At 37.4% G+C, this 14,240-nt stretch overlaps 3 protein-coding genes across 4 annotated transcripts; all 3 read left to right on the plus strand.

Annotated features, from left to right (window-relative positions):
- Positions 1 to 192: 192 nt before the first annotated feature.
- Positions 193 to 5,777, plus strand: LOC111779929 (calmodulin-binding protein 60 A-like). Of its 2 annotated transcripts, none has more exons than XM_023660131.1 (7): positions 193 to 802; positions 2,177 to 2,243; positions 3,340 to 3,392; positions 3,560 to 4,056; positions 4,136 to 4,296; positions 4,379 to 4,585; positions 4,682 to 5,777. In XM_023660131.1, exons 1-7 carry the CDS (start codon positions 633 to 635, stop codon positions 5,303 to 5,305), a joined length of 1,779 nt encoding a protein of 592 aa, XP_023515899.1. In that variant the 5' UTR covers positions 193 to 632; the 3' UTR covers positions 5,306 to 5,777. The 2 variants fall into 2 exon arrangements, with proteins under 2 accessions (XP_023515899.1, XP_023515900.1); XM_023660132.1 differs by having other exon boundaries at positions 195 to 802; positions 4,379 to 4,548; positions 4,682 to 4,900.
- Positions 5,778 to 6,227: 450 nt separating this feature from the next.
- Positions 6,228 to 9,482, plus strand: LOC111779930 (succinate dehydrogenase subunit 7B, mitochondrial-like). Its single transcript, XM_023660133.1, has 4 exons — positions 6,228 to 6,354; positions 6,449 to 6,511; positions 7,046 to 7,148; positions 9,211 to 9,482. Exons 1-4 carry the CDS (start codon positions 6,298 to 6,300, stop codon positions 9,288 to 9,290), a joined length of 303 nt encoding a protein of 100 aa, XP_023515901.1. The 5' UTR covers positions 6,228 to 6,297; the 3' UTR covers positions 9,291 to 9,482.
- A 1,547-nt stretch (positions 9,483 to 11,029) lies between these two features.
- Positions 11,030 to 13,274, plus strand: LOC111780228 (LIM domain-containing protein WLIM1-like). The gene is made up of 5 exons (XM_023660569.1): positions 11,030 to 11,396; positions 11,894 to 11,990; positions 12,074 to 12,114; positions 12,215 to 12,304; positions 12,808 to 13,274. Exons 1-5 carry the CDS (start codon positions 11,262 to 11,264, stop codon positions 12,997 to 12,999), a joined length of 555 nt encoding a protein of 184 aa, XP_023516337.1. The 5' UTR covers positions 11,030 to 11,261; the 3' UTR covers positions 13,000 to 13,274.
- The last annotated feature ends 966 nt before the right edge of the window (positions 13,275 to 14,240 follow it).

Genomic DNA, 14,240 nt, shown 5'->3' on the forward strand with positions numbered 1-14,240 from the left:
AATAAAAAAGAGTCAAATTGGTATTTAAACCGTAAGGACTGTGGAGCGAATGAAAATGACGTGGAGAATGGCCCCACTTGAGAGGACATTATGGTATGTGGCAAAATTGGTAGAGGAAAGCGCGATGTTGCGAGCCGATGCAAGAAGGCATCCGAATGGTCCTTCAAAAAAGAAATTACGGTGGGCCCCATGTTTGCTGACATCAGCCTTCCCTCGACGCGGTTTGGCGGGCTATTCCGCCACCCACACGCTCTCGCTTTCTCTGACTGACACACACACTCCATTGCCTTCGTCTTTCTCTTCAACGGAAATATCTCCAACGTTCTTCTTCTTCTGCTACACTTCTCGCTTCTACTCTTCTTCTTAGCGGCCGTACTCCGCCACAGCACCGGCTTCTTCTTTTGCAGTCCGGTCAAGTAAGTTTTGAGGGGGGAAAAAGACGACTTCGATTGAGTTTCAGGGCAAGGAGAACCCGAATTTGGATGGAGGCTAGGAGGGGGAAGGAAACGAACAAAGGGATTTTATGGTTTTTTTTGTGTAACTTCTTTTCCTGTTTTGGTTGATCGCAATTAGTTTGTGGGCTTGCATATGTTACCATATTTGTATATATCTTTTCTTCCGTCTTGCGCCGCATGTTAATCTTTTTAGTTTATTGCAATCTTTGCCAATACCATCGCATCGTCCTGTGTCTGTATGTCTTCCGCCCTCCTATGTTGTCGCAGAAAAGAAATCCAGATGATGGAGATGGTCCGGCGGATGGTGACAATCCCGATGATAAGCGTAGAAAATTCCGTTTCTGGAGGTACTACACGCTGCTTCTCGCTCTTTTACTCTTTTATTTCACTGTTTTGTGGGATTGTTCTTAAGTTTCCTTGTTGATTATGGGGGTTCTCTGTAATTTCTCCTTGAGTTTCATTGCCAATGCTAATTTATGTTTAGAATTGGAAGTAGGAACGTGGTGCGATCTGGCTTCTTTGGTTCAATTGAATTTTGGGAGAACTGTTTGTATGGTATCCTACATGAGTTGGTAAGCGAGCTGATGATTCATGTTTAAGTTCTTTTGGGTGGATTCTAGAGACTCTTCTGACGAGATTCCCCTAAAGAACAAAGTTGGCTTGAAGAAGCTGTCAGGCATGATCTTGTGGGAGTAGGTTGGACTCCCTCAGATTAGTTGCAACTTAGAGAAGAACTGGTTAACCCTTGGACAGGCTAATATAGACCAATCTCTAGACAGAAATGGTTGGGGGAGGCGGGGGATGGCATTTAATTTCTGGAGGAGGATCACTTGATTTTGATTAGTGAGGGCTCTCTTACCACCATTTTCTCGAAAAAGCACTTGATTATTTCGTCCCTTACTAGGTGAATCTCCTTCCATTTCCCAACTTTCATTTTTGGAGACCCCTCTTTGAATGGGAAGCCATGAATTTTTTCGCCACTATTTCTTGATAGTCTTCGGACATACCACATATGCCTCAATAAAACCAAACATGCTATCTAAGTTCTTGCTTTCCAGATTCGAATGCCAGACAGGTTCACCACCCGGCATTGGAAATTCCTTCATTACAAAGGGATATATAGAGTTTATCTCATTCCAAATTTTAGTTATTAATTTATGTGGACGCTCATGCTATCGAAGCGTTGTTCTCTCATAAATCTTTCTTTTCTCGTTTTTCTGCACGTTCTACCCTTCTCCTCTCCCGCCAAGCCCTAGAAAGACGAAAATTCTGAAGAAGGTTAAGTTTTTTTCTTGATGAATTGATTTGGATCCTCGGGCTATGCTTTGATGTATAAGAGGGCTTCAGAAGATTTGAATTTTATGGAGATGTCTTTGCTATAGTAATTGGGATACATTTCTCGAGACATTCGGTATTAGCTTGGCTCAAAGTAGATGTTTACTAGATATGATGGAAGAGGTGGCTAGGACTCTTCCTATCTTGATTATATTAAGGCAAAGTATGTTGCCAATAGTTCTTGGAACCTCAAGACCTTCCTTCAACCAGTATATTCTTGTTGTGGCCTTATGACTGCTATAAGAAAGCCTTTAGGAGTCTTGAATGTCCATTTCTTGTGTATGTATTGAATGCAATGTTATTTATTCATCAATGATTTTTTTTCTCTTTTTTTTTAAAAAAAATCTCATCACTTGATATGATGTTTTATCTTTGGTAATGTACAGTGTGATTCAGGATGCCCCATCATTGCAATCAATGCAACAGCTATTGGAGCCACTCATTCGTAAAGTGGTAAGCATGATCACTCCAGGAAATATGTTTAATGCATTGTTTTATCAATGGGAAATTGTTCCATTGCTGTTGAAAATGCATGATTGGACTGGATGTCTAAGCCCTTACCAAATCATTGAGGACGTTTTCCTATTTTTCTGGATAAAGAGAGGACCGTGTAAAATATAAGGTCCATGAATCCTCTAATGAAGCGTCAAAGCCTAAAACATAACAGGAAAAACTCAAGTGCTTTGGAAATGGATATCATAGGGATATGAAAACCTCTTTCTAATTCTAGAATGCTGACCTATTCGGTTATCTTCATCTCGAAACACTAATAATATACACCAAATAGAATTTTCAATTGGCACCAATGAAAGCTTTCCAGCAGAGGAGCAGGTTTCTTGTAATACCATTGGGATCGAACCCACCGATAAACTTTATTGTGGAAATCTTGCCTCCTTTGTATACGTTTCTCTCTGTTCATGGCATCATTTCAAAATTTCTGGTGTAACTTTTTTACCTTCTACCTTAGAAGTGGCAGTACTGAAAGTGCCTATGGAATTAGTTTAGTATACCTTTGTTGGAATAGGAAAATATCTGAAAGAACAAAGAATAGGACATTCTAAAAAGGAAAGAAAATTCTCTACCAAACAAACTAGGAAGGAAGAGAACTTGTATAGTCTGAACATTTTTTGCAACATAAGTAAATAATGTGGCTATTTTGATTTGACTTGTGATTATTAGGGTTCTTATATCTGTTGACCATTAAAATTTAAACCCTAAGAAAAGTTAAAATGAGGCAATTCCGAGAACGTGCTATTCTTGTGATTGACTGCTAATGAAATCCCTACAGTTCATGAATATTAAACACTTCTGTTATAAGGGTGGGGCTAAACCATTTGGATTGGCATGGTATAAATGACTACTTCATGGGAAACTTGAAATGAAGACAGACATTTTAAAGTGAATTAATGGGATAGGGAAATTGCATCAACAGTTCTGATTTGTTATGGTATTTATATGTTTTAATTCTATAAAAAAAATCCATAAAAATTGCATCAACAGTTAGTTGGAATTTTTAGCATTGTTGTAAGCTTGCTAGTTGTGTTCTCAGGTAAGGGAGGAGGTCGAATTGGCGCTCAGAAAGTACATTACTAGGGTGCAAAGGTAATCTTTTTTGTGATTTGTTTAATTTCTTAAGCATTGTCGACCCCACTTCTAAAAATAGTAATAGAGAGGACGTGAAAATAGATAATAAATCGCTAAACCCAAAATCGTCTATGTATGGATAATATATTAGAGGTATTGATGAAATATCGTGCATTTATGTAAAGGAATGATGGAAATGACGGTAAAGAAATCTGTTCTTCCGGGTCGAGATGCTTAAAATTGAAGTTTGTAACTGGTATGTCTCTCCCGGTATTTACCGGAGCTCGCATTGAAGGAAGAGATGGTTCCAACTTGACGGTGGCTTTGGTTGACACCATAAGTGGGGAAGTTGTTGACACTGGGCCTCAATCCTCAGCCAAAGTGGAAATTGTAGTCCTAGAGGGTGATTTTGAGGGTGGAGGTGATAATTATACTGTGGAGGAGTTTAAGAATAACATTGTAAGAGAGAGGGAAGGAAAGAAACCACTTCTTACAGGAGATACATTTGTGAGTCTCAAAGATGGCATTGGTATGGTAGGTGAGATTTCTTTCACTGACAATTCAAGCTGGACTCGATGCCGTCGGTTTAGGCTGGGTGCAAGAATTATAGACGATAATGTCGGAACAAGAGTACTGGAAGCAAAGACTGCATCGTTTGTGGTCAGGGATCACCGCGGAGAATGTGAGTACTTGGCTTTATTATATCGTATTTCTTTGTATTGACATATCAAATACAATTTGACCTCTGCCATTTGGTTTAGTGTACAAGAAGCACCACCCTCCATCTCTGGGGGATGAAGTATGGAGATTGCAGAAAATTAGCAAGGATGGAGTCTATCATAAGCGCCTTAGCCAAGAAAAAATCGAGACGGTGCAAGATTTCCTAACTCAGCTTTATGTACAACCTTCAAGGCTTCGTAATGTAAATACCTTTTCTCGTTTATCATCTATCTAAATGCTGTGAAAACGACAATACTTACACCTTTTTTTTGTTTTAAAATCAGATTTTTGGCCCTGGTATGTCTACTAAAATGTGGGAAGCTACAATTGAGCATGCACAGACATGTGTGCTCGATAAGAAGATTTACGTATACAAGCCTCGTGATTTGGAACAGAAAAGCGGAGTGGTATTTAATGTTGTAGGGCAAGTGATGGGGCTACTTTCAGATTACCAGTACGTTCCCAAAGATAAGCTATCTGAAGTTGAAAAGGCACTCATCTCCTGTCACCTCTAAATAGACATATACTGTACATTTTAGTTGCTTTACATTTTTTCAGCTGATTTAGTACATTCATTCTGAACACAGGCTGATGCTCACAACCTGGTTATCTCCGCATACGAACACTGGGAAGAAGTCGACTCTATTGACGATGAAAATTCTCTTGTAGGTGGCTCTTCTCACCCACTCAGTTTCCTTTACACCCCGAGCTCACCAATGGAGGATCATTCTTATGGTAGCAAGTACTTAGCTTCTCCAAAATTTAGTGGCTTTGATTTTACACCATCAAATGCATACACTTCTGAAATAATTTCATCGATGGGTTCTATTGGGAATTCGAGTGGCTTGGACGATCATGCTTTGCAGGGTTTTGATTCTATGGTTGTAAGATATGATCAGATGCCAAGTTCCCCAAACTTTGCCAACTCTTCTCTGATCTGTGATTCTGAGCCACTAAACTCATCTTTCTTTGATGTGGATCATCTGCAAGTTCTAGAATCTGATTTCCAATGTAGCTCGATTTTCGAATCACGTTCTACTCTTCAAGGTGGCTCCTCATCATGTGGTGCTCAAATGAGATGGACTAAAGTATATGGTGTGCTAAAGTGGTACTTTTTGTTGAGATTTGTAATTAGGCGAAACAAAAGCGTATCCGAGAGAAACAAAGGTGCTGTACAGGGTCGTGGAAAGGAAAAATTGGACTTTGGTTGAGACAGGAGAACACACAAGTTCGAGCGTAAAAAGACTACTAGCAGCACTTTCAATAGACTTATTGGAGAGTCCCATTGGCGTGCATCCAGTAGAAAGTCCAGGTTAAAACGTGTGCGTTTATAAAAAGATGCAAGGGGGTTGTTCTTGTGCAGTTTTTCCCAAGTGTCTTGGCTGTGCTATGTCTCTGACCCACAAGAATTTTCTGTCTGATCAAGTTTGTGTAGCAATTGTGGAGAGTATCAGAAGGTACCTGGTCTGGGTTGATGTTTGATCAGAATGGCCACAACACTTATGTATGCTTCTTTACGCTACTGTTTATACATTTCTGTACAAAACAAACTCTCTTTCAGCCTCTTTTTTAGGAAATGGAAGGGTTTTATTCCTAAGAATTTGGTGTCCTGAGGACATTCTCTTTTTCCTGTAAATGAGCAAATGCATACTCTTTCAATAAGAACAGATATTAAACTCAAAAGCATTGACTGCTTGGGGGCACTGAAGCAGTGGCCAGTTAGGTCAATGAGCGAATAAGTGCAGTTTTAAAGCAAGGCTTTGATTAACGAGGGCGAAGGAAATGCTTCTAGAGTCGACAAAGTTGAAGGTATAGTACCCTTGGTACGACCCTGTGTAGCACGACCCTTTTCGTATAGGAATGCACTCTTGTGTGTCTTCACTTCTTGAGTTTAGAGGTGCCTCTTATATTTCTTTCTATATACCAACATAGAAAATCTTAAAAATTAGGTGTTAAAGATGTGAAAAAAAAATTAAAAATGAATAACAAAACGTAACATGTGAAAACATCGGTTAAGGACAAAATGGACATTTCACGTCCTCAAAGAGTCGTATTTGCGTTTTAAGATAAAGACCATCCTAAATCTAACGCTTAATTTTTTGGGCTATATGTGAAAATTACCCATTTTGACCTCACCGTATTTCTTATTAATCTCACTGTCACATATGCTCTCTTCTTCTTCTTTCTCGCATATTGTGGAACAATGGCGTTTTTGCTCACCAAAACCTCTCTTGCGTCTCACTTCCGATCTCAACCTCAGGTTCTTTCTCACTCAATCGCTTCTTTTTGTTTCTCTTTTTTAATCGTTTTTTCGTACTCTCGCTCAATCTTTTGAGTTTTTGGTTGACGGGTAGGTGGATCCTTCGTCACCCTCGCGCCGTGGATTCCACGTCGAACCAGGGACTCGTGAAAAGGCTGTAAGCATATCTAACTTCTTGTTATTTTCTATCTTTAATTGCCAGTGTAGTGGTCTATTCCATCGTTTGGACATTTAGTTCCTTATAGCTTACCGCTTCTCCTTAAGTTAATTGATATCTCGTATGATTGTCAATCTAGTTCATTTCGCTTTATCGTTGTTCAATCTTTCGACGCCATTATAGATGGAAGCTTTTCGAATCTGTTCAGATCAAACTGCTTGAACTCCAGTATTTAGGTCCATGAAATTAGAGGGAAGGTTTCCGTGTTGTTTTCTACACTAATCTGTTGCCATGCTATGCCATGAAACCCTGGTGAAATCTGTTAAGTTCCTTATATTGGTGTATAGTGCGGGTTTGCTTTGCATGCGTGTTCTCAAACTCCGCAAGTATAGTTTCCACTCCAATATTGAACTATTTTCGAAAATATTTATTACTTACATCTCACGAAGGACTTTCCAATATTGCATTTTGTTGATGCAGTTTAGTTGCTAAGTATGTGATTGCATTGAGTTTCACTATGTTGAAATCTGGCAGTTATTAGCTGAGGACCCTTCTCTAAGGCGGTTCAGATCACACAAGAAAGGTGTCTCTCGAATCAAAAAAATTGGAGATGTTCTGACAATCGTAGTTGTTGCAGGTATTAGTCTTTTTTTCATTAATAAAATACTTTTCTCTTTGTCCCGTGGGTCCTAGCTCTGCCATTTACCCTTATTAGCAACATTGATGTAAATTATGTGCGGTTGAATCTTTTGGATGATGTATGTTTCTATACCGATACAAGTTTGTCAAATTTTTACAAGCTTCTTAGAGGTGAAAATTGGCTTCATACACTTCGAATGAAAACAAGCATATGGCATATGCTTGTTTTTTTGGTTGATTCTTAGTAATACGTTAGATGAAAAGTATCTTAAACTTAGAAGGTAAAATAATGCCTACCGAAATGGAAGATTGGGGTAGAGGCTGTATTGTATGGTTTGTTTTTAGTCGTCTCACCGGGTATCAATGACTGCAAAAGAAGGAACTTGAGATTCAAAAGTAGAACAACGTGGTCTTTGTTCAAATAAACGCTAATGCTTAAGTTGATTGAAATTGTAGACCACCTCTGAACTCCATCATATTCACCAACTAAACAGGCAACTCTGTGTTTCCAGAGTTTGATACAACAATATTATTAGATTAGTTTTGTTTTTGGGGGTAAGGAATTGGACTTTCATTGATAAGAAATGGAAGAAAAAGAAAGGGAGCATTAAAAAAAACAGGCCACAAAAAAGGGAGGAGTCCCAACTAACTATAAAAAGAGCTCCGATCCAATAAAATCGAGCCAGGATCATAATTACAAAAGAGTCTGTTGATAGACACCCACAAAGAGGCTTAAATCGAGTTCCCTACCTCTCCTCACTGGATCTTCCAACCTCTCTAAAAATCCTATTATTTCCCTCAAGCCAAATACTCAAAACAGTAGCAAAAAAAGCTCTTTTGCCGCAACATAAGGCCATGCTCACGAAAGGGCGAACTCAAAAGGACTTCCTTAATCACAGAGAAACAAACTCTCCACACCGAAAGTCCTCAACCATCTAGTCTAAATAGACTGCGCAAAGTTAATAATGCTAGAGCCCTCATCCCCAAAAGAATTCATGTCTTTGTTTATATTCAACAAGGGCTAACAATGCTTCGCTATCATTCTAACTTCTCCCAAAATGATAATTCAAATTAGTTGAAAATGAACGTTTTACCTGTTAGTTCAGTGAAGGAGCAATCAATTTTGAGTTCTTCACATGTGCATTGGGCTATGTTAAGTGAATTGGCACGTTGCCAGGAAACGTAATTGATTTCTTTTCTTTTTATTTAAATTTCTACAATGTTACCATCATCTTTTTTTTTTTTTTTTTTTTTTTTTTTTTTTTTTTTTTTTTTTTTTTTTTTNCAAAACATTTATTATCGAAAGGGATATAGAAAAAGATGGGAGAGATGCGATTTATCCACACACCGAGTATCTGTCCAGCTTGGCCGCTGAAAACATCTTTGAACTTTATTATTGGTTCAATTCAGTGCCCTCTTACTTTAATTCAATGACCAAGAAGGACGGGCACTTGACTAGTCAGATTTGGAAGACGAGAACTCCTTGTACCCTAGTCTACAAGAACATCAACACTCAAAAAAGTATTTAAAAGGAAAATCCACTCTACGTGCTATACCCCCAAGCATGCCAAAACTAGTCTCTTCTATGAAGAGACCTTTGATAATGTTTTTAATTTTCCAGCTACTTTTCTCTAGCAGATTATTGGTTTCAGTTATGTAATATGTTCAACATAGAAGGGTGCTTCCAAAAGGATCCAATTATACTTCCTGAGATTATTTTGGTTTAGTGGTTAAGTGTTAAGCAAAGATTATTGGTAATGAAGGCTTCATGAGCTATCTGTGGGTCATTGGGTTATAAAGAAATGACAGAATTTCAAACCACATTCATAGAAATTCTAGAGAAATTTGAGAGAATGTAAGGCCACAGAGCCTCCCTTTGGTCGAAGTCTTACAAATGTTTTGATAATTTATCTTCTTTCTTCAAGAGGACTCTTTTTCTTCATCTCCTCATGCCTGATGGTGGGAAGAGTATCTCTGTGTATGTTTAGTTCCTTTGGAATGAAATTTTTTCGTCCCGAAGAAAAGAAAAACTTTAATCCTTGTCATTATATTTTTTTCAGGATGTTGCTATGAGATCTATGTGAAAGCAACCATGCGAGAAGAAGCTCGGCAGGCGAAGGCAGCTCGCGAAAGTACATGATGGAATTTGTATCCAGTGAACTATTAAAATGTCTCACAAAGGTTTTTAATGCTTTCAGCTAAATAAAGGTTTTGAAGCACCCAGTTCTATTTCCCCCATTTCTTGTAGGTTGGTTTTAATCATCAATAATTTTTCTTCTTTTACATGATACTTCAATTGGTATGCGAAACCGAGAAGGAACTTCCTTATTCACTCAAATTCCTGTGTGAAAGAGTTGTAGTGGCGCAGGCGTTGCGAGGCTCATGGTTGAGCACAACCGCTTTTTTCTAGAACCGTATACCTTGTCTCATAATCAGTGAACTTGTAGATCTTAGTTAGCTCATCATAAATAGATTAACCGACGAGTGATCTAGGCAGAAAATTCTCCACGGACGGGTAACATCTCGAGGTTTTGAAGCTTACATTGCCTGCTTTTACGCTTGAAATAGAACTTACATGGTGATGGTGAGGGATGGGATTTTTAATGTACCTTTAAAACTTCTGAAATTGCTTTATAGGTCAGTTTTTCTTTTTCATGTGGCTGAAATCGTTTGAAGAGAAGATGATTAACCCTGAAAATTTCACAATCCATCTGAATTTATTTTGAAATTTATCCAAAGGTTTATTTATTTATTATGAAATTATAGAATCTATAATATTTCATGCACAAAGTAGAGCAATGAACGTGGTAACGTAATTAATATGGATCCATAGTAACACAACACCCACGTGAAGGAAACTAAAAAAATAAATTGGAAAATACAAGTAAGATTGGCTGGTGTTTATTATTGACACGATTTGAAGTATAAATAATGCTTTTTATTTATTTGTTGGTATCATTATTTAAACGCATGCATATACCCAGTGGATTAGGTGGTTTTCTTTTATATTTTTGTAGTGTGGGGTTGATTTTTTTATATAATATTCATTATAAAACATTTAAAGCGAAAAAGAAAGGGAATAATTCGAATTTATTGTAGTCTTATTTATATTGGTGAGGACAACAAGGATGGTGGGTGGGACAGATCAATTCAATCCCTCTTCCAAGTCGGCGCCTAAAAAGGAGAATGAGAAAAGATGTAAAGCTAAATTGAAAAGAAAAAAAGAACCAACAAAACAATCACAGCATTGAAATTGTTCCATTTCCACTTCAAATGTTGTGTGAAGAAGAAAAAACAGTATAGAATGTAATTGTAAATGATTGAATAAAGGTTCGATCGCCTAACGTTTGAAAAAATAACTCATTCGGGATCGAATTTTCCCCTAAAGAAAAAGAGCTCGAGAATAGATATTGAATTTGACACAATTATTAGTTCGAAGACTTAGTGATACATCAAATCATGAATTCATACAAATTAAAATGTGTATAGTATTTCTTGTATATGCATTTCTTATCTGTCACACATTTGCTTATGCAAAGACATTGAATTTTTTTATTTATTATTTTTTTTTATTGAAAAAGTCTTCATCTTTCATCATTACTCTGCTTGATCTAACTATATTCTATATTTCATTCTACAGATCATCTTTCAGCTTTGTAACTGAGCCGACCATTTCCCATTAAAATAAACTTGGTTCTGTTACTTCCATGGCTGTGCTGAAACATATAACGTATATGGTCATAAAATTGCATTAAACCCAACATTAATCCACTTCTTGGGACATTATTTTCGCTTTATGTGATCAAATAAGGAAATGACACGTGGAAAATGAAGTAGTAGTTAATGGGTGTCTAGATGGGGAATTATGTTGGTCAAATTTTCAAATTGCTCATTACTGGAAATTTGTCAGCTTGTTTGAATGTGCCTGAGCTGTAATCTCTGACTCTAAGAGGGAAATTTGCCGGATACTTAGACGACATAAAAAGGAGGAAGGAAAGATCTTCTGCCTCTTCTTCTTCCCTTCCCTTCCCTTCTTCTCAGCTTGGCAGTTCAGTTCAGTTCTGTTCTGTTCTGTTCATATTCTTCCTTGAATCCTAAAGATTTTTTGAAGATGGCGTTTTTAGGGACAACCCAAAAGTGCAAGGCCTGTGACAAAACTGTTTACTTGGTTGATCAGCTCACTGCTGATAACAAAATCTACCACAAGGCCTGTTTCAGGTGCTACCATTGCAAGAGCACTCTAAAGGTAACTCTCTTGAATCTTACACACATATATTTCATTCTTATATGGATCTTCCTTTAGATAAGAGGCTTGTTGTAAATGGGCATAGATGCATGGCTGCTCAAGATATGCCTATTTCCAGATCCTATCCATCATATTCAGTATCTCAAACTGATATAAAATGATCGTATTTCCAATTCTATCTGCACTTTTGGCTAAAATTTTCATGTTGTAATAGTTAAATGATTCCCGTATCTCACAACTATCCGATTCCCACTTGAGTCTGTCTTTATATCTTTCCCAGGTCGAAACTTATTCGACAATGAATTTTGCTACCTTAGATTTTGTATGTGTTGAGATTCTGCTCGTTAGTGTACAAGGATCATAATTTACCTTTTAAGATCATAACCTTTTGATCGAAGAGATATTTCTTAATTAGTAGAGCTATGTTTATGTTAGCTTAGTGCCCATAGCTCGAACATCATCACCGGTACTGATTCTGTTTTTTTATGTCACTGCAGTTGTTCAATTACTCCTCCTTTGAAGGTGTATTATATTGCAAACCTCACTTTGATCAGTTGTTCAAGATGACTGGAAGCTTGGAAAAAAGTTTTGAAGGTAATTGGTTGTTGTTGAGTCTTTTTCCGCCTTCAATGACTTCTGCTTGTTTAGTCCATTATCTTCTTCTTTCTTCTCTTTAGGTACTCCAAGAACCATTAGAACAGACAGATCTACCAATCAGGTTTTTCTTTTCTTTATTCATTTTTTGGAAGCTTATCTGCTAAAATCAATACCTATGCTCTGATTCCTAACTACTAGTTGTTGTTATTAACATTTGAAAGGTCCAATCCAACAGCAAAGTGTCGAGTTTATTTGCTGGAACTCAAGATAAATGTGTTACTTGCAAGAAAACTGTTTATCCAATTGAGAAGGTAAATGGCCATTATACAGTTTAAAAGCCTCTAGTTTTTTACTTTCTTCCTGTGGCTATTCTATGAATCATTCACTCAAGTTGACATCACGTTTACAACCTAAACATTCAAATGCTAAAAGAGTACAAAACCTTCCTAATCACCTGTTTTTCTCGAGAGAGAATCAACTTTATCATGCAAAAGGAAGAGCTACAGTTCAAGAAATTTCCTAATAATACAACTCGAAACGGTATGACATTAGGAAGTTACAAACTAGGATAGTTGAATGTTGTCCTAAACTAGCTTTCTTTTCATCCCTTCGTGTTGCGTTGATTCAGACTCGAACCTAACCATCCCACTTTTGGAGATGACGGTCTCCTTGATCTAAGGCAATGGAATCTTTGAAGAACTTCTGAACCTTTTAATGGAGGATATAATGTGCTAACCAATCGAGTGAGGCTCAAATTGCGCTAAAACTAGTTGGCTTAATTTTAAGAGATGCTGTTTTCTTTTTCTTCCATCAGGTGGCAGTAGATAGTAAATCATACCACAGAGCTTGCTTCAGGTGCTCACATGGAGGATGTGTGATTAGCCCATCAAACTACATAGCACACGAACATCGACTGTACTGTAGGCATCATCACAACCAACTCTTCAAACAGAAGGGGAATTTCAGCCAACTTGACAAGCATGAAGAGATTAAAGGGAGTGACTGAGAACACACCAGTTGAGAAGAACTGGTTATCGGATGCAACTGTTATATTGTGCATGAGGAACAGATAAAGTTACGTTTTTCGTCGATACTTGCGGGTTTGGGTTTGCTATTCTATAGAGTGTACTATAAGGAAAATTTGAGTTTCAATAATTTTTTTGAGTGTGAGCTGAAAACCTTCCATAAGCATGCAGAAATATGAGATGTACTGTTCTTCTATTCAATTGAGACTATAAGCTATTTTCATTTTTCCATCAACAAGTTTGTTTGTTTGTAGTTGTATGTGAAGTGAATGCTTTGTTTCAGATGATCATAACTTTAAATCACATTTAAACATGCAGAAAGAGGTACATATTCTTGTATCAGCACTTCCATAAAAGAAAGCTCCTTTCTGATCTTAGGGGATCTTGGATCTGGATAGAAAGCAAACAAGATCTTCTAAATTATGAGAGATATCTCAATTATTATTCTTATCTAACAGCTGGAGTCACTGAATGAGATTCAATGACTCACCAATGATATGCCTCCTAATCTGTGGAGCAGGAAGTTTTTCATAATTCATCGAGTATGTAAGGTGTTTTTGTTTTGTTTTATTCCCTTGATGTGATTTTCTTGGAAAAAAGAAGTTTTCAGAACTGAGGAATCTGATATGGCAGAAAAGGTAATAAAACCAAACCAGAGCTGGGATTGAACTGAACTCAATAAAGTTTGAGCTCAGATCTGCAGATCAGATGCATCCTAGAATTGGAGGAAAATGGTAGAAAAATATGAAATTTGAAAAGCTCAGCCATTCAAATATGCAGGTGAACTTTTCAATGGATTTATATGATAAAGAGAAAATGTTGGTTTGGGTGAGAACTGGCTTCCTTCATAGCTCTAATTTACAACTGCATTTTGATATGATCGATTGAGAATAAGAGATAAAGTGTGAGATCCCACATCAGTTGGGGTGAAGAACGAAGCATTTTTTATAAGGGCGTGAAAACTTTCCTCTAGTAGACGCGTTTCAAAACCTTGAGGGGAAGCCCAAAAAAGGTAATATTTGCTAGCGGTGGGTTTGAGCCGTTACATAAAGGTTATAAGGGAAAAGCCACCAAGCTTGCACAGAGAATCGTAGAAAATCTGTGTAAAACTATGATTGCTTGGAATCCAAGGACCCAGATGAACGCTCCTCCACCTACTAAGTGGAGATGATCTGCTGGTTGTTTCTATGATCAAAAAGCAATCTCTAAAGTGGAGCAATAA

Source organism: Cucurbita pepo, chromosome LG18 (assembly GCF_002806865.2).
Source record: "Cucurbita pepo subsp. pepo cultivar mu-cu-16 chromosome LG18, ASM280686v2, whole genome shotgun sequence".
NCBI classification, from domain to species: domain Eukaryota; kingdom Viridiplantae; phylum Streptophyta; class Magnoliopsida; order Cucurbitales; family Cucurbitaceae; genus Cucurbita; species Cucurbita pepo.